General features: G+C 35.3%; 1 protein-coding gene across 1 annotated transcript; it reads right to left on the bottom strand.

Moving 5' to 3' along the window:
* LOC127956310 (NACHT, LRR and PYD domains-containing protein 3-like) lies at positions 1-25985 on the bottom strand. Its single transcript, XM_052554151.1, has 7 exons — positions 25473-25985; positions 25281-25343; positions 22316-24128; positions 21973-22149; positions 19784-19957; positions 1759-1932; positions 1-76 (listed from the first exon to the last, which is right to left on the bottom strand). The coding sequence occupies exons 1-7, from the start codon at positions 25729-25731 to the stop codon at positions 1-3; spliced, it is 2736 nt and encodes a 911-aa protein (XP_052410111.1). The 5' UTR covers positions 25732-25985.
* Positions 25986-27185: the final 1200 nt, after the last annotated feature.

Raw genomic sequence — 27185 nt, forward strand, 5'->3', positions numbered from 1 at the left:
TTAGTTCTGTACTTCAGCATTGGGTAAAATAGCATTATAATCTCCTTTGTGATAGAGAAAGCTGCTTACATGCAGGCTATGGGAAACAGTGAAAAAGTTGAATCAAACACAATCAGCCTTTTCACAAGTTTATACTGGCCCCGATAATCAAAACCTCTACTAACTTCTACAGCCACATGCGCCACCTACTGGTGAGCAAATGAAAGGAGATGGAGATCATGCATTGGTCTTCTACTGCTATTCCAGCAGCTCCCGGATGTGCAATGGCAAATTGTCTGCCAAATTTTAGCCACTGAATTTGTCGAAGCAAATTTGGAAAGTTAAATAAAATGGAATAAAACTTGCCTTTCAAATATTATATATTGTATGTTTGAACAGATTGAATATTTTTCAAAGTGAATCCTGGAAGGTGAATATGAATTACTGAATTTTTAATTATGAAAATTTGTGTGACATATTTTGAATTTATATATGCATAGCTTAATAAATGGCTATGTTTAAAATTCAGGACTTAAAAATGCAAGCCCTGGAAATACAAGGCAGTAAAATACAAGCACTGTTAATGCAATGCATATTTTTTTTCAGTTATTGCTATTCAGCATTCTCTTTGTTTCAAAGAAATATAGAATTATATTCTTCCGTAGTGGTGGATGCTATTTTTGTTGTATTCTAACAGTTTACTCCTGTTTTGTAGCCAGGGAGTTAAAGGAGGGGTGAAATGCTATTTCATGCATACTGAGTTTTTTACACTGTTAAAGAGTTGGATTCCCATGCTAAACATGGATAAGGTTTCAAAAATTAAGTTGTATGTTGGAAGGAGTATTTCTGTTCCAAAAATACTCCTTCCGGTTTGTCACAAGTTTCGAAAAAATTTTTTCGAGTATGGCTCTGTGTGATGTTAGATGGAGCGGAATTTCCTAATATGGGTCCTAAGGGCACTTCTGCATCGTTTATTTCTTAAGTATAATGCAGTCCCAACGAAAAAGGGTCCTGATCGTGTGTTGGAACCACATGCGGTGAGTAAAACTGCTTCAGATATCTCTGTGTTGTTAACTTAGCTATCGGCGCGTAAGCACATCAAGTAAACAACATGCGATGTTGTCATCAAACTGCACTTTCCACATGTACAGCTTAAAAAAAAAAAAAAGACGACAAAGTGGAACTTAGTCATTTTCCAAAACCGAATATATTTGCTAAGCAAATATATACAGTTTCAGTACATACCACATAGAGACTTCGTTGCTGATGCTGCTCTTGTTAAATTTCAGCCTCTGGATCTGATTCTGGATCATAAATATACGGCTGAATCTGACTGTTAGCCATGGTTTGTTTTGGTTGGTTTTGTCCTCATGGTAATGTCACAGCTTCCAAACGCTCTCAAAGCAGAAGCCTACTGGCGCTCATGATTCTTTTGCTCCGCCCACACGTCACGCCTCCAGCCAGTCGTCTTTTTCCGGGAAAAATCAGTACAGACTATCTTTCTCTTATGAATATAATAAAACTAAAGACTTTTTGGAGTTATGAAGGATGCAGTACTACCCTATAGGTACTCAAGATTAACAGGATATTGAGTGAAAACGAGCATTTCACCCCCCCCCCCCCCTTTAAAGTTCTGTTTTGTTTAATTTGTCTTTTCTGAGCAATTTAGTTAAGATTTTTAAATCCTTTATATTGTTACATCCCCTAGAAATCCTTAAGATTATATTGATATACAAAGAGACACTGAAAAGTTTAAATAATAAAACCTGCTTAACATACTTGAGTGTCTCCAGTGAACAATTTGGATCCTCCCGTTTTTCAGAGAGTAGCTTGACTCCGGAATCTCCTGGGTGATTGTAGCTCAGATCCAGCTCTCTCAGGTGTGAGAGGTTTGAACTTAGAGCTGAAGACAAATACCTGCAGCCTTCTTTTGTCACCATACAGCCAGATAACCTATAAACACAAGTGCACATTACATTAGTTTATTTGTTGTGCACATAATGCTGTATCTGTTTTTTAAATGATTATTCAGTAAAAACAACTGTTTACGTAAAATATACGTTTACACTCATTTAGCATTAGCAGGAAGAAAAAAATATTTTCCCAAATCATTGGATGTAATACAGTACATCTTGTATTTAATTTTTAAATAAAATAAGACTAAAAATAACACTATTATCACAGACGATAGTGGCATAATACTGCTCCTGATATCTTATGTTGACAGAGTAGTGAAATAAATTATATAATGATAGGATTTAAAAACGAAATGTATAACTTTGTGCTACAAAATGAAACAAGAAGCTGCTTGCAGATTCTCAGTCACACTTTTAAATACAACACTTTCAGAAATCCACACTTCCAGTTGCAGTTGTCAATAAAAAACTCACTATCCAATGAGAATGTGCTGCTAGCCCTGCCCACGTGAGAGATTTGCACCAAAATGACACAGTTTTTTTCAAAACATTTTTTTTATTAATGATGAATTTATATTTTTCTTAGTTTATAGAACAGTTGTGGTTAAAACTTTCAGCACAAATGTACACAGTGAAAAGTAGATTTGATAAAGCAGACTAGCAATGACAAAGAATAGGATGAAAGTACAATGGATAGAGGATGGAAGCAGGCCCGGACTGTCCTATGGCAGCACCAATAAAAATATCATAAATCGGTTAGTCTTGACTGGCAGTGCTATGCTATATGAATCAGCTCATGTGTTCCACACTTCCGTCAAACGGTTCCAAACAGAACCGATGCGTGGGACTCGATAAAAGAGGTGGCCAGAAGAAGCAGTCAAATTTTGAAACATCACTGACCTGTTCAGGGCTTCAAGTTCAGATTTTCCTTTGTAACTAGATAGTTTTGTCTTTATTACCATAGTTGAGTATTAAACTGTATCTGTTAGGCTATCAGTAGCACCCCATTATTATCATCATTCAGAATACTGTGCTAAAGGACATCAATATCGAATGTAAAGTCACATAAAAAAATTTAGCAGTGACAAATATCACATAGATTTATTGTACAGGGAGGGCGGGAGCTAGAGCAGACAGCAACACAAAAATAATATGAGTCACATCCTAATAAATCAATAGTGTGTTCAGTATTAGAACTTTTCATTAATTTTTACATTTAGGCACTTTAGAAAATGTGCTTTAATACGCTACAAGTCTAAGGTTTTTTTTCAGTAAGATTTTTTTTTTTAATTCTCTTCAGCTCAAGAAGCATGTATTTATTTGTTCCAAAATACAAAACCGATTCCAAAAAAAAAAATGGTATAAATTATAAGTAAAATGGGAATGGAATAATTTACAAATTTCATAAAATTATATTTCATTCCTCAAAGAATATAGATAACATATCAAATATTGAAATTGAGACATTTTGAAATGTCATGCCAAATATTGGCTAATTTTGGATTTTATGAGAGCTACATATTCCAAAAAAGTTGGGACAGGTAGCAATAAGAGGCCGGAAAAGTTAAATGTATATAAGGAACAGTTGGAGGACCAATTTACAACTTATTAGGTCAATTGGCAACATAACTGGGTATTAAAAGAGACCCCCTTTAGAGTGGCAGTGATTCTTAGAAGTCAAGATGGGCAGAGGATCACCAATTCCCCCAATGCTGCGGCGAAAAATAGTGGAGCAATATCAAAAAGGAGTTTCTCAGAGAAAATTTGCAGTTATCATCAACTACAGTGCATAATATCATCCAAAGATTCCGAGAATCTGTAACAATCTCTGTGCGTAAGGGTTAAGGCCGGAACACCATACTTCGGGCCCTTAGATGGCACTGCATCACATACAGGAATGCTACTATGATGGAAATCACAACATGGGCTCAGGAATACTTCCAGAAGTTGGTGAACACAATCCACCGTACCATTCGCCGTTGCCGGCTAAAACTCTATAGGTCAAAAAGAAGCCATATCTAAACATGATCCAGAAGCGCAGGCATTTTCTCTGGGCCAAGGCTCATTTAAAATGGACTGTGGCAAAGTGGAAACTTTTCACTGGTGGTGTACATTTGTATGGAATATAGGTTTGTTAAATCTAGGGTATTCAAGTAATTTTAATATAACATTATGTGCTAACAAACTCTTTAAATAACAAAGAAAAAACATTGCACCAAGACTTTAGACCAGGTTTGAGCTGGTCTATGGCACTGGCTGTTTTCAGCTCCTTGAAATGGCATTGCGCCAGCAATGCTCCTGAACACACCTCTTTTTTAGACCAGCATGCCAATGAGCACAAAAATGAGGGCAAATGCATTTACTAATTAACCTGTTAACCTGACCCTCCATTATGGGACTCACAGCTGAAAGTGCTCTACCTAACTTATAATTGTAACCGTTTCCTACTTCAGTGTGTTACAAACATAATTTTGGTGTCTTTGGAACCAGATTTGATAATGCTCAAAAATATGAAAAGTTATAGACACTGAAGTGCTTTGAGTTTTTTTTTTTTTTACCACACTTAAATATTTTTTATTTGATATAAAAATACATGAATTCAGTACTGGAGCAATCTAGAAAAGTAATGGGTTGAAAGTCACATGTCTCATGAGTTTCATTTTCAAATCTGAATAAGATATCATGAAAAATGAGACTCCTGCAAATATTTTTATGAGACTATGTCTACACCCCCCACCCCCACCAAATATATATATATTTTTATCAACTGTATTGAAGGGTTCTACAAACTATTTAGTCATTAAACATAGCACTCCATAGTTTTATATTATAAAACAATAGACAGAAACTTAGACATCATTTAGTGATTTATTTGAGCACTAGAAAAATACAATAAGAATAATTTGAGTAAGATAAATAAGAATAATAAGGAACATAAAAAAGGTTTAACTTTGTTTACAGGAAATTCTGAGATTGCTAGAAATGCAGTATTTACAACAAATTACAATACAAATAAGTGCTGATGGCCAATTATACAGATAGTAATAACACAAATGCGCTATAAAGTAAATAATCCACTCTCTCTATTCATATAGACGCATTCACTTTGATAGCCGTGATCATACAGTAATAGCAAGCTGATTTGGGCTGATTTGCACTACAGTTTTATATTATAAAACAATAGACAGAAACTTAGACATCATTTAGTGATTTATTTGAGCACTAGAAAAATACAATAAGAATAATTTGAGTAAGATAAATAAAGTGAAAAAAAGTGAAGTGACATTCAGCCAAGTATGGTGACCCATACTCAGAATTCGTGCTCTGCATTTAACCCATCCGAAATGCACACACACAGAGCAGTGAACACACACACACACACTGTGAACACACACCCGGAGCAGTGGGCAGCCATTTATGCTGCGGCGCCCGGGGAGCAGTTGGGGGTTCGATGCCTTGCTCAAGGGCACCTAAGTCGTGGTATTGAAGGTGGAGAGAGAGCAGTTCATGCACTACCCCCACCCACAATTCCGTCCGGCCCAAGACTAGAACCCACAACCCTTCGATTGGGAGTCCAACCCTCTAACCATTAGGCCACAACTTCCCCTTAAATAAGAATAATAAGGAACATAAAAAAGATTTAACTTTGTTTACAGGAAATTCTGAGATTGCTAGAAATGCAGTATTTACAACAAATTACAATACAAATAAGTGCTGATGGCCAATTATACAGATGGGAATAACACAAATGCGCCATAAAGTAAATAATCCACTCTCTCTATTCATATAGACGCGTTCACTTTGATAGCCGTGATCATACAGTAATAGCAAGCTGATTTGGGCTGATTTGCACTACATTCACATTCAACATAAAACACACTCTCACATATATAAAAACTGTTGAAAAATAAAACAAAGAAAAAAGTGATCGCTATAAGTTCCGCCTCCATCAGCTGAAAGGTGCGTCAGAGCACGTCACGAGAGAGCGCCAAAATTCAAATATACTATCTTTTGCCTATCTTTCATTCATTCTTTTTTCCGGTGGATCGCTTCATTCTGTTTGTGACACTGTACGCTGCAAAACCATGCCGTTTTTTTACTACTAAGACACAGTTTCTGAGCGTGAGTTATTCCATAACGGACACAAACAGTTCTGTCGCTGAAGAACTGAAACGTAAACAAAGGAATTATGATCCATATTACAACGTTATTGCTTCGTTTGACTAAACATCCTTCATGAGATGTCGTTCAGTGGACCCTTACCTTTCTAACTAAACCGGGATTTACAGCTGTGGATGTGTTTATGACTCGTTATTATGACGGATCTGGTATGTACAGCCTTAACATTGTTCATGTTTTTAAGTGTACTGCATACACAAATGTAGCAAATACAGTCATTATAAGCTTTCCATTGAAAAACAGCGATCTGATGCTTTGCTTGAAGCTTAGATCTTTATAATGATACATAGTTTGTCAAGATTAAATTTGTCCTGTTTCATTTAATCTATTTGTAAACACTGACACGTGAGAGTTTAGACGCGTTTAGGATGCCCGCATTCTGCCTCTGGCTAACAGGTTAAACGATGTGACGCTGGACGGGAAAATGCGAACCGCGCCGGACTGAAACTAGCAAACACCCTTGCGCTGCACCTTGCGTCGCATTGCACCGGGTGTATTATAGAGCCCTGTGTCTGTCAAAAAAGCAAATACATAAAACTCCAAAACAATTTAATGGTAACAATTTAATTGGTTCAACAAATAAAAAACAGATATAATGCAGATCAACAAATGTTAAAACTTTACATTAATATTAAATCTCTTTCTACAAAAGCACTTTTGTGTAAATGATATGACCAAAGATTATAACTTGCATCTCCTGTGTTTGACAGAAGCCTGGCTAAAACCAGATTATTACATTATTTTAAATGAGTCTACCCCCAAGATTACTGTTAAAAACATGACCGGGAAGCAGTGTTGTTTTTGGCAGCCCTTTTAGTTTTAGTCTTAGGGTGTACTCACACTAGGCACGGTTGCCATGAACCGGGCCCGAGTACGATTGTCCCCCCTCCCTACTCCCCCTCTGGCCTGCACTCACATATAGGGTTTCAGCATTCGTGCCGGAGCACGCTTACGTCATTATGGTGCGACGGTTTCGGGATAAACAGGAAGAACACAGTGCATCGCTCTGTTTTCTTTGTGGATAATTTTGTGTTGTTTGGTCCACAGCCTGTTGTTAAACAGATGTGTCGCCTTAGTGGCGCGAACATTTTCACATAATCGTGCTGCTCGTATGAGGATGTTTGCAAGATACCAGCTGAAGTGCAGCAAGGACTTTGCAGTTTTTAGTTTTTTTATGCGTTTTGCACCTCTGCCGTAGACCAAAGCGACCCTTTCCCTGCCATGTTGGTTTTGGAGCGTCGCAAAACCGTGATGCAAAGCGTCCTTTTCCGCTAGCGCCGTTAGCGCTCACACTGCATGCGAACCGCGCCCGAGTCCAACTGAACCGTGCCCTGGCCCACCTCTTCCAAGCGGGCCAGGGCCGGCCAATCGAGCCGCGCCCGGACACGATTCGGAGCACTCACACTAGTCAAACGAACCGCGCTTTGGTGGTCAAACGCACTCAGGCACGGTTCATACTGGCAGTGTGAGTACACCCTTAAAACCCAAAATATAAGCTATTGAGGAACACATACTTTTGGTCTGCAACTTGTGCTTCAACTTGTCTGCCAGTGCAACAACAAGATGCATATTATTTGTAAACACAAACATCATACAACCCTGTCTAATAAAAGTGACACAAACATTCAGGGATGCAAAGCAACACATGTATGGTCAAAAAAGAGAGAGTTATCAAAGCCCTCACCCCGCAGCAAATATCACAATTTTATATTTATATATGAATGTCAAGAGCTAAGAAGTGTATGTATTTATATAGCCTACACTACACACAAGTAATATTCAATTAAATTATGCTCATTTTAAATGTATTGTGTAGGCTAGGTATAAAAATATAGGCTTTTAATAATCTTTCAGTGCGCAAACCCAGGATAATATGAAACACTTCAAAACAGAGCGCACAAAGCGCGTATGCACATCGCGGGTGCAGAATGATGTGCTCAAAGCAACATGTAGTCACAGTGTGCTGCGCTGCTGAAGTGCGCATTTAAAAGTACTTGCAACCCCGTCCCAGGTCCAGCCCCGCCTCGATCTGCAGGCTGCAGCCGGGTGCTTCTCCAAAATAGGCAGATATAATATGCATTGTGAACATCAGACTTATAATCATTTTCGTTCCGTCTCGTCTCGTCATCGAAAACTCGAAAACGTCTCGTCATGTTTTAGTCACATTAGAGCCATTTTTAGCTAGTCATCATCGCATTATTGTCATAAAAAAAAGTGCAACAAAATTTTGTTATCGTCATCGTTGACGAAAACAACATTGCCGGGAAGTGTTGCAATAATTTATAGTAATATTTTAAGTATTTTTCAAAAGTCTTTTTTCAAGTACAAATCTGATTCCAAAAAGGTTGGGACACTGTACAAATTGTGAATAAAAACAGAATGCAATGATGTGGAAATTTCAGATTTCAATATTTTACAGTATATTCCGCACTATAAGGTGCACTTAAAAGCCTTTAATTTTCTCAAAAAATGACAGTGCGCCTATAATCCGGAGCGCCTTATAAATGGATCAAGGTGCTCTGTCAAAATGTTGACATCCCCTTAAGCACAGCTCCATCTAGTGGATGCATAACGCAAACCCAGTCAAATGTTTGACTGCAGTATCTTCTATTCTATGCGCCTTATAATACGGTGCGCCCTATATATGAAAACAGTTCTAAAATAGGCCATTCATTGAAAGTGCGCCTTATAGTGCGGAAAATACGGTATTCAGAATACAGCATAGATGATATATCAAATGTTTAAACTGAGAAAATGTATAATTTTAAGGGAAAAATAAGATTTTAAATGATGCCATGAACAAAAAACACATGGCCTTGTCCCATCAACAAAAGTTGGGACGAGGCCATGTTTACCACTGTGTGGCATCCCCTCTTCTTTTTATAACAGTCTTCAAATGTCTGGGGAGAAAAGTTGCTCAAGTTTAGGAATAGGAATGTTGTCACATTCTTATCTAATAAAGGCTTCTAGTTGCTCAACTGTCTTATGTCTTCTTTATCGCATGTTCCTCTTTATGATGCACCAAATGTTTTCTATGGGTGAAAGATCTGGACTGCAGGCTGGCCATTTCAGGACCCGGATCCTTCTTCTATGCAGCCATGATGTTGTAATTGATGCAGTGTGTGGTCTGGCATTGTGATGTTGGATAATGCAAGATCTTTCCTGAAAGAGACGACATCTGGATGGGAGAATATGTTGTTCTAGAACTTATATACCTAGCTCTTATATACCGGATATACCTAGCTCTCATGAATTCCAAAATGAGCCAATATTTGGTATGACATTATTTTCTATCAGAGTTAATGCTCGCTGCGGATAAAGTATTCCATGTTGATAATAAAAAAGATGCATTAGGATCAGCATTTATAGACATTCTGAAATCTATTGGGATTAGGCAACATGTGCCAGGGCCTAATAATTTTTGTCATATATATATATATATATATATATATATATATATATATATATATATATATATATATATTTCATAAAAAATGACAAATAATATATTGTACCCAACCCGCTTCCTGACCCCACATTTTTTAAAAGTAGTAAAATTATAGGCCAGAGCTTGATCAGAGCTCGTGAACGGAGAGCCCATTTGTGAACATTTTGCTCCACTCACTGATTCCGTGGGGTCACTCATTCAACTCAGAATGGCCTGCTGGTTCGAAAAAATGTGGAATAAGGGCTGCCTCCGATTTTTTTTTTTTCTAGTCGACTAGTAGTTGTTCTTTTAAGCCATTCATGGACAAATCGCCCCTTTATATTAATTTAATTACTTAAATAGGCTATAGGCTACAGGATAATAAGCGTTATGATTGCACGCATAAAACTTGCCACAAAGAACCGGTTAAAGTAATGATTATGAATGTGTCTAAATTAGCAAGGAGACATTTAATTGTTTAGGAATAAACTGGTGTTTTCTGTGTCACTGCTAAGATGAAGTTGACGATGTGGACTCACCATGAACGCCAGACAGAAATGCACATTTCATATGGATTACATAATCAGAGAGTAGACCATTTATTTTGGTTTGAATATTTTCATTTAAAATTAGATATTTCAAGCTTTCTGTAATATATAGCCTATATTTCTCAAAGGCACAAGTGATTTTCTGTGAGGCACAAGCTGAGTTTCGGCGCCCTCCAGTTCACATGAAATGCAAGTGATCATGCTGGTGCCTCATTGTCTGCTATATATTTGCTTCTTATTTATTAAGATGGAAAAAAGTAGCTTCTTATTGCATAATAAAAGTGGTGCATGGATGTAGAAGATTAATAAAAGGGATTAAAAACTAAAAAAAAAAAAAAAAAAACTTTAGCATTAGAAACAATGTCTGTTTAAATATCAGAATCAGACTCAGGATTACTTTATTGAACCACACTGGGAGATTCTAGGATAATAATGATACGAATTATAATACTAAGAACTATAAAACACACTTAGCATTACTTAGGATTAATGAGCTCCTGGATTCATGAATATTAATCTGGTTTCGTGCGTTCGCTTGAACTGATTTGATGAAATCAAAACAGGGATGATAATAGATGAGCGCCATCCAATGAGATCGCCGTTTGTGCATTAAGATCACTCACTAACTGAAAACCCGGCTGTTCTTAAAAGCTGAAGACTTCCATAAGAACTCTGTTATTTTGACAGGAAAATACAAAAAAGTTTATTATTGTTTAAATGTAGTACCTCAATTCACTCTCTCTCGGTCTCTGCGTGTGCGTGAGAGAAAGCGATGGCGATTTGTGCGCCTTCACACAAGAGTTTGTGGTACAGTAGGTAGACAGCCTAATAGGGCTTTACCGCCGCGTGTACCGTAACTGTAATTCAGTCGCATGTTAAAATCATTCGCAAAACTACCGCCAGGTGATGCAAAGGGACGGATTGCGAAATGAATGTAATTGTAAAATGAGATAAAAGGAATAAGTAAAACAACAATAACATTATGATATAACATTGTAACATCTTTAAAAAATATTCAGAACATTTACATTGAGTTAATTTTAAAACGTAAGATAGTCTTAGGCTACAGTCTACTCATCAAAAATGAAAAGGATCATATGCATATATATATATATATATATATATATATATATATATATATATATATATATATATATATATATATATATATATATACTGATAAAAAGCTAAATGTTTTCATTTCATTTTCATTTCGGTTCATTCTTGGTTTAACAAAAAATCCGGTTCCATATGCAGAGCGAAATGGGAACGGTCCAGCATTTAGCAATAATTATTATTAACTCTGTTTTTATTCTTGATTTTTTTCAAAATACTAACACTTTGCATTTTTGAATTATGCCTTACGTGTGACCAAAATGTAGTATTTCAGCTGTTTGATCGCTCTGGTGTCTAGTGCAAACAGCAGTCGTTCACCAGACATTCAGCATTAGCAGTGATCCACTTACTCCACATATTGCTCATTATGATTTTTTTTTCCATGGATACTGAAACACGCGTGTAGAACAAAGCCTTTTTTACCTCACAAATAATACTTAAGCTTCAAATGGGCAACATCACGAATATGGAAACGGATTTCTCCCGAGTGAGAGAATGAGAAAGCCCAACCTTCCCTTATGCTTAGCTTTAAATTATTATTATTTTTTGTTTGTTTATAGCTAAGCCTATATTATTATATACTGCAATTATATTTATCCATTAGAATTCTATATTGTAATTCTTGTTTTGTTCTGATATATTTGTTAAATTTAAAGGATTTGTTGTAAAGTGAAGGAAATTAAATATATCCTGTTTGTACATGATAACATTATTAGGCCAGCGGTTATTATTTCTAAATGTAATAAAATGCAATTTATACATGAATTATATAATCTATATAAAAAAACATGCAGCAAACGAAAATAGTAGATTAATACATTAAAATTAAACCTATACACGATTAATATTTTTTTCTCTCTCACAAACTTACTTTATTTTTTAGCGTGTTTAAAAATAAATAAATAAAGCAAACATGCAGCAAATGAAAAAAGGCGATTAATCCGTTAAAATTTGTTACTCTGGGTTAACAGTAATTATAAGTATTATATACTTCAGAGCAGAGCATGCATGGGCCTATTCTAGGCTATTTTTTATTTTTTTTCATCTGAAAATGACTTTGTTCATCACATTCACTTCACGCGCTGTGGCGCAGATCCCCCTCTCGCGTTGCTCAGCTGTGGACTATTTAAAACTGTTTGATATAAAGGTTGCTGTCCCATTTTATACAGGAGTTTTTCATGTAAAAAAATCGAATTATATTATTAACATAAGTTCATTTAGGCTATTTAACATTGTTAACACTGTGACATTTTACCATTTTTAATTTATAAACTCCTTGATATTTTAAAGTTAGTTTGAAAGTATTTAAATGCAAGTTTAAAAAATTGCTTTTAACTGCTAAAACTGCAACAACCATACTGCATGTGAATAAATAAAATGCATAATTTTTGATAACATTTCATTATTCATAAAATGCATAACATTTCTGGTGTTTGGATTTGTACTTCAATATAATGAGCTCCAAGTTGAAGAATAGCCCTAGACTGGTTCTCTCTCTCTCTCTCTCTCTCCCTTTAACCCCTTTGCGTGCAAACATCGCTGACGGCCCCAGTTTATTATTGTTTCACTTTCACAGCACATTAAACATCACTGTCTTACTTCATCTGGACAAACTGTGCATCAATGGAAAGTTTAAAGACTCAAGCTTCGATATTTGACCAATATTTTGATAAAACATTGTTGCAGTGACAGATATTTAGTGATTTATGTCAGGAGTGCAAAATAATAAATCCGTATTATGCCACATTTTGAATAGAAATTCACAACTCACTCATATTCAGTCACGTCAAGAGCGGTTTATTTGTGTTCACATAGACTCACTGAACAGCGTCAATAAGGATTTACAGACCAAAGATGCATATCTGCGGAGATATATGGATATATTTACTGATGTTTACTTCATATTTCTTCAGACAGAATCGTCATTTCTATTCATTTTCCACGGATTTACGCGATCAGATGATAAACAGCCTCTCCCAGCGATCTGTGTGTGCGTGCAGTAGTCACAGCTCGTGCGGTGTCTGACTCAGACTCTGATTGGGTCTTTCAAACGTCAATCTTAGAGTTTCATATCTGGACACCGCCCCATCGTGTCACATGCTTCCTGCACACTTCCTGGTAGTTATCTGGCCAAAACAACACTGAAACACCTCTGTACACACAAAATATCCGAATAATAAACCCGCGATTACGATAGTAAAGCTTGGTATGAGAATTTCTTGAGATCTGGGGCGTTTTTATAAAAAAAATCGAAAATGTACATCGGAAATGCTAACTTGTGCAGCGATGAAAAAGGCTACAAATAACATATTTTTACAACAGTAAACGACCAAATTCCACCCCTGATCACTAAAGGAAGTTATTATAAACACTCGATCGGGGTTTAAAGTGAGTTTTGAGTAAAAGTGTATTAATAATTTCATAAATTGTCAGATGTAGCTTGATGCTAACGTTAGCACCAATGCTTCTAATAGCAGGTGCTTTTCTTCTTCATAATGCATTTTTGTCTCAATAATTCACGTAAGGTCGTAAGAAAATGTTTTGTTGTATTTTTATAGTAAGACTTTTGATAAATAAGGGCTAAATGCAAAGAGAGACTGAAGTGAGATTGCTGCTTTGTTGCTTTGTAAAGCCTGAAAAACCACAATCAAGGCTAATAAAGGTGGAATAAAAACAAAAGAATAATGATAAAAGAATAATGCGGATAATGTGTCATACTTGGCGGAGGTGTGAAAGAACCGTTTGGTGAGAACAATACAATCATGATTCGGGCAGTTTTCAACAGTGAAACATACACAAAGAGAACAGGAAAGTTTACATGTGAGATCTTACAGAGATGACAAGGGCCATAAATCAATCTGATTAGCCTTCTCTAAAAACACACATGACATGGCCTTAGAAAATATTTCATAAAATTCACAGTTTTACAGATTCGATTATGAAATTTTTTATGAAGTCTTGGAAGACTTGTGGCCTTAGCTACACTGTGTTTTCAAACTCATTTCCTACATCAACATTTTTTTAAATACATTTAAAACATATGTTTTTAATATTTTTATTTTTGTTTTTATGTTTGAGCTTATATATCTCTATTATCATAACAGTCTGAGTGATTCTGATTCCTGAACAGTAAACTTTAAAGTGTCAGCTTTGTGAACAAAGGTTGATTATGTATCTAGTGAGAAAGAATCATGAGCAGAAACCTTTTTATTTTGGGTATGTAATTTCGGTCTCCATGCCAAAAAAGGGGGGTTACTAGTAAGGGCAGGGCCGTGCACAGACCTTTTGAGGGGCATGTGCTGAAACTGAAAAAGGGCACCCCCCCCCCCTTTTTTTATATCAAGATTATTTAGTAAGCCTGCATAAAAGGAAGAAATGGTCACATCTTCTTGACAAATTCAATTAACACAACATAATAGTCTCAAAAGCTTTAGATTTATTCATGATTAATAACAACCATAATAATAATATTAGATAATTAGATAATATAGATAAACAGGGTTTTAAGGGCTTCTTTAAACCTAATTACAACAGCTCTTGTGTACTCCCTCTTTTTTATTGCATTTATAGAGAAAAAAATACTTCACTCATACATAAACATGTTAACCAAATAACATTTGGAGTACACAAGAGCTGTTGTAATTAGGTTTAAAGAAGCCCTTAAAACCCTGTTTATCTATATTATCTAATTATCTAATATTATTATTATATATATATATATATATATATATATATATATATATATTTAATTTTTTAGCTATTCTGTTTGGTTTTATAAGCTAATTTGTATTATTTGGTTAACATGGTTATGAAAGACATTGAGAAGAGGGGAAGGTGAGCAATGAGTCAAGTATTTTTGACAAACTTTTTTGAAATATAATTTAAGTAATTATGTCCAACTCAATTCCAGATTATAAGAAACTATAGCCATACCGTTACTATAACATATCCAACATGTATCCGCATACCTAGCGAAAATTTGACACTGTGGTGGACCAGGGATGTTGGCCTCTTGAAGGTCTCTTATTCACTACACTTTCCATAAAATAAGCCAGCAATGAAAAAATAAATAAAAATAGTGTGAAAAGTACAGTTGCAGTGAAAAGCATTTCTGAAGGATCACGTGACACTGAAGAGTACTGAACTGGAGTAATGATGCTAAAAATTCAGCTTTGATCACAAAAATAAATTAGGCCTACATTTTAAAATATATTCAAATAGAAAACAGTTATTTAAAATTGTAAAAATATTACACAATATTACTGTTTATACAGTATTTTGCGTCAAATAAATGAAGCCTTGGAATGAATCATGAATTACATTCTGCATGATAAAATACTGTATAAAGAATTCACTACATTACTGTAGTAAAACCATGTTTTACATTTTATACATGTGAGAACGACCTGAGAGTATACCTTAACATGATTGGCCTAAATGTTAATAAATTAAGTGTATCAGCAATCATAAATCAAAGAAGAAATTTCTTAGAATATATGTTGACGAGGATCACTCGTAGCTTTGTATAAGTTCCAGTACGAAACAGCGCGGGGGCGCACCTGTTATGATTTTCCGATGGTAAAAACAAATTATATGTTGTTGTATTACTTATCAATATATAGTTTTTGACTAGCTAATGTGTGCAAATTTGATTTTTTTTTTTTTTGTCCGTCATTAAAACGGCATCACATTATATTTTCATCTAACGTTACAGGTTACAAACTAGTTTTTGTAGCTATAGACGGAGCGCTCAGTTTTTCCTGTGGTAAAATGCATTTGGCCAAAATCGCATTTTATAAAAGATGAAATGCTACAGTATGCACAAGCAGTTTCAGTAAGTGTTGGCAAATGCTAGCCCTCTCTCTCAGGCGACGTCCCACATGTCTCAGTGAGTCAGTCAGACATCAAATAAATAAAATATGAGCCTTTATAGACATAGTGTTTAGTAGTGCTTATTCAAACAACAATATTTATTTACCCTTCGCAAAACTTTGTTCAGCTCAGCTGTTGTCTACTGCGGTTGCTGTGGAACTTCAGTTGATTCGATGAATATAGAGGGGGCGGAGTTATCAGCTTACTGACAGCTTGAGGATCGAATAAGATTTACACAAGCTCGTTTTAAGAACTTTCATTTGCTAAATATTTGTAAAAAAAAAAAAAAAAAAAAAAAAAAGGCAGACAGACGTAAAGGGTGACCAATAGCATTGATAAAAAATAATAATAATAAAAAAACACCACCAAAAAAAGGGCACTTCGGAGTGTAAGGGCAAAAAGGGCATGTGTTCTGCACAGGTTGAGCCCTACCTGTGCACGTGCCTGAGTAAGGGGTTAACAGCATTAGCTCAATAAAAGACGTCTTCCTTCAGCTAGAATTAATGTTTTCTTGCCTGCTAAATGTTGGGCTCATGATCAATAGGTTGTATTTGCCTCAATCAGATTCAGTAAAGTCAAACTGCAGACAGTGAAGCTGCATCACTGAGCGCGAGTCCCACTCGCTGTGAGGCGGGAACAGAGGATTCCGCTTGGTCCTAAAGCCTTTCCCCAAACAGCCACAATCACAAATAAAAATGATTTTCATAAAATAATGATTAATTATTAATTGATGATTTGTTATTATCATTATGGTCTTGTGAAAATAATAATATGGGCTGCGAGAATATAATGAATACACAGAGTAGTGCTGCTGAGTGCAGGCATGTTTCAGTAACACACCGTTCCTCAGAGTCAAAACACGGACTGAATTCTGTTCAGCTGGAGGGGGTTGGGTTTTTGGGGTTAGTTATGTGTGGCTTGTGGGGGTCGAGATAAAGGTGTGAATTGCTCTTTCATATGGACAGTGTCTTATGAGGCTTTCAAAGTTGCTGAACCAGTTTATATATGACTGTTTGTTTTGGTTATAGACTAAAAAATGGTCTGTCCCCACGTAAGATTTTTCTAGTTCTGGTCATTCATTTGTTATATTCAACTAATCAGAGGTTTATATTAAATTTACATAATCAAATCTTAATATATTCCACGCTCAGGCACATGCATTAAGTTTGCCACAAAGTACATGCAGAAGTAGCCTAATAATTGTGAAAAATGAGACATTTTAATTATTTATTAATAAACAAATGTTTTCTTGTCTGCTGCAAGATGAAATTCACAGTGCTGAGTCTCTCCGACAGAGAAATGCGACATTCACAGATTGTTTAATATTAATGTGCCCTGTCATTAATGTGAATTAATAATTTTTGCACAAACACTTGCATATGAATATTAATTTACATTTTGCATTACAACGAAAAATTTTTTTTTACATGTAATTATCCAAAATGAAACCAAACAAGATTTGTAATGAAGATAAAATAAATAAGAATAAAAGCTGCACATCTACCATCACACATGCAGTGCAAATCTTGCACATTTTACACACCTTCATTTAAATGCAGCTGCATTTTTTTTTTATTAAATAATATGAAAGCAAGTAGGGCTGGGTGATAAATCGATTTTATCAATTAACTCGAATTTGTAATTTACATCGGTTTGTTTGAATGAAAATTGGATTTCTTTTTAACATCCACCGAAGCACCACTCAGTTCTCCCGTAGTTCAGAGTGGCTCAACCCTCCCCTGGAGTCTGACAGAGACATGCCGCCGAGAAAAAGGATGAGTGGAGCGGTGTGATTCTGACTGGAGCCTCCACCACGAGTACAATTCATGCCAACAACCCTTAATATAACTGCATATTCAGCAAGAATTCATGTTAAACATATTTAGCTATGGCTTGATCAGGTTATAATGACTGCACTAGTCGAGCGGGATGTTAAAGGCTATATGAGTTTGTCTGTTTCTTTTACTGATTATTTTCGGGTTAAAGCATGATTTAAACAGATAAAGCACATTCACACGCAATCACTTTAGCAATAATGCAATCAAACAAATGTAATCTTACAGTGTTACTACATTATCAGTAGGATATTTTATTCTGAAATCTTGAAGAAATTATTCGATCTGTTTAGATAAAATAACTGACAAAAATTTACTGTTATTTTCCTCACAAACTAAATTTGCACAGCTGATGGGCTAGTATTAACAAAAAATAAATAATAATAAAAAATTATATATAATAAAATAAGCATTAAGGTAATAACATCACAGTTTTTTTAATCATTTTGTCTCAGTTATAAGTTTATAACTATATTAAAACTTGTTTTGAAAAATTTCTTTGTCAATTGAAAATAATATAATCCATGAAGCCAACCCCCTAAAATAGGCTACCACTTTTAATGCTCTGATGCAAAGTAAACCACAATTTCTTTTGAATAATATAATGCATAATTAATATAAATAATACTGCACACCTTTTAAATGTGTCAAATCTAAAATATGGTTTAATACCATGTAGCTTAGAGAAAATATAAGCACAGGCTCAGGCACAGGCTTGACATTTATCCTGCTTGAATTCGTTCTAAGAAATGCACATAACTTCATAAGTGCCAAACTTTCATCTGTGGATATTAAATATTAAATATTTTAACTACAGTGTTTTTCTTTCATTTTCCCTGACTGAAGCCATCAAATCTAACACATCAGTGAGGCAAAACTGACGTCTATTAGCAAAAATGTGCTTTGATGCGCTTGTTACTTGTTACTTGATAACTTGTGGTTAAAGCGCCACTCAGCGGTCAAAGACTGCAAATGCACTTTATACCGCTGTAAAAAGGGCCTTTTGAATGTCTACTTAGTGTACATGGTGCACTGCGCATCCATCGAGATGAACTGAGAAATATCACAGATCGCTTGACTCTATAGCGCTCAGTCAGTGTTTGCAATTAGAAAAAATATTTTTTATGATATTCGGGTCGTGGTCAGTCAGATTGTTTGAAATAAAGATTCTAATTAAACCTTTGTAATTTATATAGTACTAGACACAATTTTGAAATACAAAGGCCTACACTTTATTGGCTGAATAACTGGCTCTTGAAGATGATGCACGAGATCAGTCTGCAGGTAGTGATGGAGGCGGCAAAAGAAAAGTTGAAGACTGGGGAGCAACTGCGCTTCTTTGGTAAAGCATGATTTTGACGACTTCATTAAGTTTTGTTTTATAGAAAACTCTTTTTAAAAGATTTTTGTTTTGTATAATTGTATCTTAATTTTGATCAATGTTTTATCAATCAATTTCCTGTGTTTAATACATGGTTTTATTTAAAAAAGCTTTACGCACAACCTTATCAGAGATAATGATAATGACCTGTATTGTTATACATTTATGTTGTCTTCATTTGGGTGTGTACAGTGGTTTTACATTTAAAAGGTTTGTAAATCTAGTTAAAGTAAATATTAGCATGCCATAGTCAACGTTTATCAGGTAATTTCACAACAACATAAGTGTGGCTAGTAAAAATGCTGTGTAGCTAGTAACTTTGGAAAACCACTAGCCACATTGGCTAGTGAGCAAAAAAGTTAATGTCAAGCCCTGTATATATATATATATATATATTTAACAACAATAAGGTTGTTATTGTCTGTTGTTCTGGCATTCTAGCAAAAGAACAGATGCAACATTGTTGACAAGATTCAACAGCCATTTATTATGGTAGCATTTTGTTAATTATTTGATGGAAAACCATTTACCTCAGTATCTCCAGTTGAAAAGCTGGACTCTTCACTCCATCTAAAAGAAGCTTTACTCCTGAATCCTGCAAGTCATTGTTACTCAGGTCCAGCTCTTTCAGGACAGAGTTTAAGGATTGTAAAACTGATGACAAACTTCCACAAGACTGAGTGGTGAGATTACATAAAGGCAATCTGAACAAGATAACAGTAATTACACACAGAATAAATCTTAACACTGTGTTATTTTTTTAGTAATTAACTTTTAAAATAATAAATTAGGCATTTCAATTTCAAACCTCAGAATCCTCAGTTTAGAGTTTGGAGTCTTCAGTCCATTAGAAAATAGGTTCACTCCAGAATCCTTCAGGTCATTGTTACTCAGGTCCAGCATATTGAGATTTAAGGATTGTAGTGCTGAGGACAAGCTTTCACAGGACTGAGCAGTGAGATTACACCCACACAGCCTGTATAAAAGAATAAAACAAACAGCCATTTCAAAGTTAATTTATTAGTTCATATAGTTTATCATTTGCAGTGCATGTTTGTTGCAGACTGTATTGCTAACACTTTATAATAAGTATACAACAACAAAGCACTTAAACCCTCTGTGTCGATTAACGCATATACGCGTTATGAGTCATTTTCTCCTGATAACCCCGAAAAGAACTTCAATTACACTTTCAGTTTTGATCGTACAGATAAGAGCAATACATCAATAGATTCTGTAAAGGGTCTACTTTTTTGTACATAGACATAATAACAACAAAACCTTTACCTCAGGATTTGAGATTTGGATTTCCTCAGTAAAAAAAGAGTGAAGCGCTTTATTCAGCAGAGATCATAAACATGAGTAAGTCTCTTTTTATATATTTATATAATTATTCTAGTTTTCACATAACATTTAAACATTTTACTAGTTAGACTTTTTCCAAGCCATAATTCCTGACTAAATGTATAATCAAGTCAAACATTATGAAGTTTCAATAACAATATACACTACTATACCATTCAAAAGCTTGATGTAAATAATATAAATGTAACAAATAAATGTAAATGTTACAAATGTAACACAATTTTGTTCTTTCAATTTATCCCCTCAATTTATCAGCTCTTTTCAACATTAATAATAATAATAATGATAATAATAACAATACATGTTTTTTTTTTTGTTTTTTTTAGAAAATAAGAGTGTTAAAAGGATTTCTGAAGGATTGTGTGACTGGAGTAATGATGCAAAAAATTTAGCTTTGAAAGTCAGCTTTGGTTGTTCCTAATAAACTGTTTAGCTGCACTCTCAGGTGAATATTAAATTATGTTGTGGGATAATTAAATATATATTCTAAATAAATTACAAACATAAAATTCTATACATTTATTTTGTCCTTACATTCTTTCTTGTAACTCCTCCCTCTCAGTGACACAAGCTGACTGAAAGGCTCATTATGCGGCTCATTATGCAGCTCATTATGCAGATCTTTGTCTTCTCAGGTTTAAATCACAATGATATTCATTATAGTTGATGCCTACCCGCATATAGCTTTTACAAACAAAAAAGTGTCTTAGAAATTTTAAATCAATATATTGATTTCTGTGAGTGAGTAAATAAGATGATTTTCACATAATTTAGACAAAAAATCTAGGCTACAAGCTCCAGTTCTCAAAAGTCCCGGGAACCAATGCTCTGTATGTGTTTTATTGCCTTATTCAAGTCAATTTGTATTTTTTCACTAACCAGCATAACTTTTTTTTTCTCAAAAACACAATCATGTACATACATACTGCTCACATATTATTATAGCCCAGTTTTTGCTGATTACAGTGAGATTAGACTTTAGCCATTTCGATGTTTATAAGTAACTGAAAAAAGCACAAATGTCAGGGCATGACAAAACTTCTCCAGGCCTCAAAAATACTTTTAGACCTGACCTTAGAGACCTATAATTTTTCTTTCTAAATTATGTGAAAATCATCTTGTTTACTCACTCACAGAAAACAATATATTGATTTAAATGTTCTAAAACACTGTTTGTGTAGAAAGAGTGTATGAACTATTGTGCATTATGTTATGATTTACACCTGAGAAAACAAAGGCCTGCATAATAAGCTGCATAATGAGCCTTTCAGGTTTGTGTCTGAGAGGAAGAGTTACAAGAAGGAACTTGTCCACATCCACATATTTTAACATAGTGATTCAGTGAATGTCAAACCTCAGTATGTTCAGTTGACAGTGTGGACTCTTTTTCAGTCCATCACAAAGCAGCTTCACTCCTAAATCCTGCAAGTGATTACTACTCAGGTTCAGCTCTGTCAGATGACAGTTTGATGATTGGAGAGCAGAAGACATAGTTTCACAGCATGTTTCATCAAGACCACAGCCATCAAATCTGCCAAAACAAAATGTTTGTCAGATTATTTTATGATATTCTGTTTCTGCAACGTTACCCTTCATAATGGGGGCAGGAAAAGTATTCACATTGTATTTTGACATTTAATTGTTTAGTGATGTAGAACTAAATGTTTAATTGAACAGGAGTCTGTGAAATTACTCACATGGCTTTTCTGCAGCATCTCACAGCTGGAATGAGTCTCTTGAAATTTTGTTGTGATGATGTGAACTTCTTTGGGTTGAACTCATCCAGCACTTTCTTGGACATCAGAAGTACTGTGGTCAGCAATGTGCACATTGAAGATGAGAGGTCTCTTCCTGGATGTTCATCTGAGTGGAGGTGTCTCATGATTTCCTCATATAATGAATGATCTTTGAGCTCTAGTAAGCAGTAGAATAGGTTGACTGAAGCTTCATCTGAGATATTCTTGCTTTGTACTTGTTTAATGTATGCAGTTGTTTGTCTGATGCTCTCTGTGGTGTCTTCAGTGTGTTTGAGCAGGCCTTGGAGCAAGTTTTGACTAGATTCCAGTGAAATTCCCATCAGAAACCGCAGAAACAGGTCCAGATGTCCTCTCTTACTTTGCATTGCTCTATCAATGGCACTCTTTGTTAAGTCATGAAATTTGACATTTTGACTTCTAAAAGGGAAACAAGACTTTTGTCTGTCTATATTTTGTGAATCTTCAAAGAAAAACTGAAGCTCTTGCTCGTTCTTGTTCAGGTAACAGATGAACACATGTACTGCAGCAAGGAACTCTTGAACACTTAGATGCACAAAGCTGAAGACCTTTGTCTGATAAAGTCCATCTTCCTTCTTAAAAATCTCAGCGATCATTCCTGTGAACTCAGTGTCTTTACCCACTTTAATACCACATGCTTTCAGATCTTTCTCATAAAACACTATGTTTTCTTGTTTCAGCTGTTCAAATGCCAGCTTGGCTAATTTCAGAATCGTTTTTCTATTTGAATGTAAGAGCTTTGTACGTTGTCCTTGATCTTTTCCATCATACTTCTTGCTCTTCATGTTCATCTGTATCAGCAAGAAGTGGATGTACATTTCAGTGAGTGTTGTGCTGATGCTCTCTGCATTGGTTTCAATGAGAGTATGCTGAAGTACCGTGGCTGTGATCCAGCAGAACATAGGAATGTGGCACATGATGTAGAGACTGCGAGACGTCTTAATATGTGAGACAATTTTTCCGGCCAGACTCTCATCTTTGATTGTCTTTCTGAAGTACTCCTCCTTTTGTTGTTCAGTGAATCCTCGCACCTCTGTGAACAAACCCACATACTGAGGAGGGATCTGATTGGCTGCTGCTGGTCGTGATGTCACCCAGACCAGAGCTGATGGAAGCAGATTCCCTTTGACCAGATTTGTAAAAAGCACATCTACAGATGATCTTTCCTCAACAGTGTTCAGTGACCTACTGTTAAAATTCAAACGCAGGCGACTCTCATCAAGTCCGTCAAATATAAACGCAAGTTTAGATTCTGTATATAACTTTGATTTCTCCAGGTCCTTCAGTTCAGGATATAATTTCAGCAGAAACTCATGGAAGTTGACCTCTCGGTCTTTAATCATGTTGATTTCTCTGAATGGAAGCAAAAACACACAGTCTATATCCTGACTGGTTTCTCCTTCTGCCCAGTCCAGGATGAATTTGTGCACAGTGACAGTTTTTCCAATGCCAGCAACTCCTTTAGTCAGCACAATTTTCTTCTCATTCTTTTTCCTCAATTCATTAAATATATCTGTGCATTTGATTGGTTCACCCAGCAATTTGTGGGTCTTTAGAGCATCATCAATCTTCAGAATCTCATGTTCCTGATTGACATCTTGCATGTCTCCCTCTGTGATGAACAGTTCTGTGAATATATCTTTGAGATCTGTGTCATTTTCTTTGTTGCCCTCAAATATATATTGTGCTTTCTTCTTCATGTTGATTTTTTGAGTATTCAAGAAGTTTTGCAGCTCTATAAAAAATAAAAAAGGTATAAAGGTATATAATATAAATATATATTTTTCATATCATCATTGTAAGCTAACTAGTTCAGACAAATTAAATACGGTTGGAAACAGGACTGTACGTCCCCAACAACCTGGTTCCAATTTACAGTTCCTGAATGTTTTTTTTATATATTCTTATATGTTCTTATATATTCAGATTATCTTAACATCACGGTTTCCACATCATCTAGCACATTAAACAGGATGCAAGGCTGTTTTGATCTGCTTAAATGAACTTTTGCATGTGTGATCGTAATCATGTCTTGATGATATGAAGTCCTCGTCCACACGTTTTCATTTGAAAACACGTTTTTCTCTCTGTTTTGGCCTTTCCATCAAGGAAAATAGAGCTTTTTGAAAACCAAAGTGGATAAATTTGAAAACTGTTTTTGATTTGTAGTGTGGACTGTGAAAATGGATGCTTTTGAAAATGACATGTTTAGTCGTGGGATGCATATTGTACAAATACATATCTATGTTCATGCTCGTATTGTGTCTGTTATGTTCTATTCACTGTCACACTGTTGCTAAAGATGTTACTCTGTACATTCTTAATATTACAGTCCTGCAAGATGACAAAGTTTACTCACAGTTTCTGTCTTGTGGCAAAACATGGGGGCAGCTGAGTTTTAGATCAAATAAATAATAGTGAATGAGTGATACTTTGACATTTCAGTGAATGATGAGATACTTCTGTCAATAAAATTATCCTCCCAGAAGAATTGCATGAAAACTTAATATGGCTGTCCCATTTGTATTATTTCAGTGAGCTTTTCTGAGGTATTACATATGTGCAGTAAGGTGAATTTTATGTTTTCTTACATTTCAGTGCTGATAAGAAACGTATGAAAAACGCTAATGTGGACAGAGTGTTTTAAAATGAAAATGCCATTAGAAAATGTATCTGAATTAATGTAGATGTAACCTGAATCAATTTGGTGACAATATCACCTATTGGTTAACTTTACTAAACATTACATTTGTATAAAAATGTAAACTGCTTATCATTGGGGACACACTGATTTATTCTATATATTTGTATAAAATCTGCTGCTGATATGACTTGTCCTGTAATATATTTTTTCTTGTTTCCATTAAAGACAGTGATTGTTATTTACTCCTGATCTGATCTGAATCAGCTCCAACAGGGACAGATGTGTTTGTATCGCCCTCGGTCTGAGCTGTGAGAAAGAGAGAGAAATACTCACTGAGAAACATATATCACACAATCACATCAGCATAGAGGAAATATTATGTCAAATGTCATGCTGGTAAACAGTACGTCATTTTATAGTCACAGTAAAATAAACCTTTCTTGTGTTTTTTCTCCAGATCTTTAGACAGTTGTTTCTTCTTCATTTTCCTCAGGATGTCCACAGTGATCTTCACAGCTTCTTCTTGTCCAAAACAAGCCACCATCTTATCCACAGTTTTTAACCGATCTGCATTCTCCATTTCAGACTTTGATATACAATCATGATCATTCCATAAGCGCCACTGCAACTCCTTCAGTTCGGCTTCTTCCAGTTCCTTCAGTGAGTTCACAAGCAGATCTTTAACAGACACCATCGTCCTTCACCGATTCACAACTGCAGGACAAGAAGAAGATCTGAAGTAATTTTAACATGGGGGGCTTACCGCCGCGCTGGTAACTGTAAGGCCGGTGACACACTGGATGCGTGGCGCAAGCGTCTCAGCCGCGTGGCGTGTCGGTTTTTAATTCGGCTCCCATGTTTACAGACCGCCTGCATGAGACGCGCGGAAAACACATGCATGCTAGAAATAGAACTGACGCCTATTTTTACCGCAACACGCACGCGTGTTGGAAGCATTTCCAGGCAAAATATAATAGAAAAATTTGTTTTTATGTAATTTTGTACACAAATACATATGAATTCATGATATTTTGATATTTGAAAGCCCATAGGTTGACATAAATTCAGATATAAATGTAATTTAAAAAATAAATAAATAATTATCGATTTTCAAATATTGCACCTGTCAAACATAATCTATTTCGCCGTCAATACTTTTGACAGTGTCCTTTATCAGTAAGCGTAGGTGTAGGTGTGTAAAAAAAAGTTGATATTATTGTCATGAAGACAAGAGCCTGGTCTGTCAACGGTCTCCCTCTACAGCAGCAGCGCGCCAGCGCCACGTCAGGCACGCTACTGGTGTGTAAAGACACAGAATCCGCCACGCTTCTGGGACGCTTCAGAGATGCGGCGCTCACGCCACGCAGCCAGTGTGTCACCGGTCGCGTGTTAAAATCATTCGCGAAACTACCGCCAGGTGGCGCAAAGGGACGGATTGCGAAATGAATGTAATTGTAAAATGAGATAAAAGAAGGAAGTAAAACAACAATAATATTATGATATAACATTGTAACATTTAAAAAAAAATTTTTTACAATTTGTTATTTTTTTAAATGTAGGATAGTCTTAGACTACAGTCTACTAAACAAAAATTAAAAGAAGACTTTAACACAAAGGATCATATGCATGCTATTTTTATTAAACAGTAAATAAATATAAGGCCTATATATATATATATATATATATATATATATATATATATATATATATATATATATATATATATAAGCTAAATGTTTTAATTTCATTTTCATTTCGATTCATTCTTGGTTTAAAAAAATCTTTGTTCCTTATGTAGAGCAAAATGGGAACGGTCCAGCATTTAGCAATAATTAGTATTAACTCTGTTATTATTATTGATTTTTCAAACTACCAGCATTTTTAAATTATGCCTTATGTGTGACCAAAAATTAACTATTATTTGTTTCAGCTGTTTGATCGCTGGTGCCTCACGCACATATTCACTGGAAACAGCAGTCGTTCATCAGACATTCAGTCTGAGCACTTTGACATATTGTTAATTATGATTTTTTTTTCATCAATACTGAAACGCACACAGCCTATTTACCTCATGAATAATAGTTAAGCTTCAAATGGGCAACATCACAAATATGGAAACGTTTGATTTCTCCCAATTGAGAAAGCCCA

This window comes from Carassius gibelio, chromosome B4 (assembly GCF_023724105.1).
Source record: "Carassius gibelio isolate Cgi1373 ecotype wild population from Czech Republic chromosome B4, carGib1.2-hapl.c, whole genome shotgun sequence".
In the NCBI taxonomy this organism is placed as follows: Eukaryota; Metazoa; Chordata; class Actinopteri; order Cypriniformes; family Cyprinidae; genus Carassius; species Carassius gibelio.

Excerpts from the sequence above, each read along its gene's own strand:
- LOC127956310 (XM_052554151.1), bottom strand. The coding sequence starts at position 25,731 with ATGGTGTCTGTTAAAGATCTGCTTGTGAACTCACTGAAGGAACTGGAA. Across the intron at positions 25,344-25,472 it reads GGAGAAAAAACACAAGAAAG|CTCAGACCGAGGGCGATACA; the intron begins GTTTATTTTACT and ends TCTTTCTCACAG. Across the intron at positions 19,958-21,972 it reads TGTCAACTGAACATACTGAG|ATTGCCTTTATGTAATCTCA; the intron begins GTTTGACATTCA and ends TATCTTGTTCAG.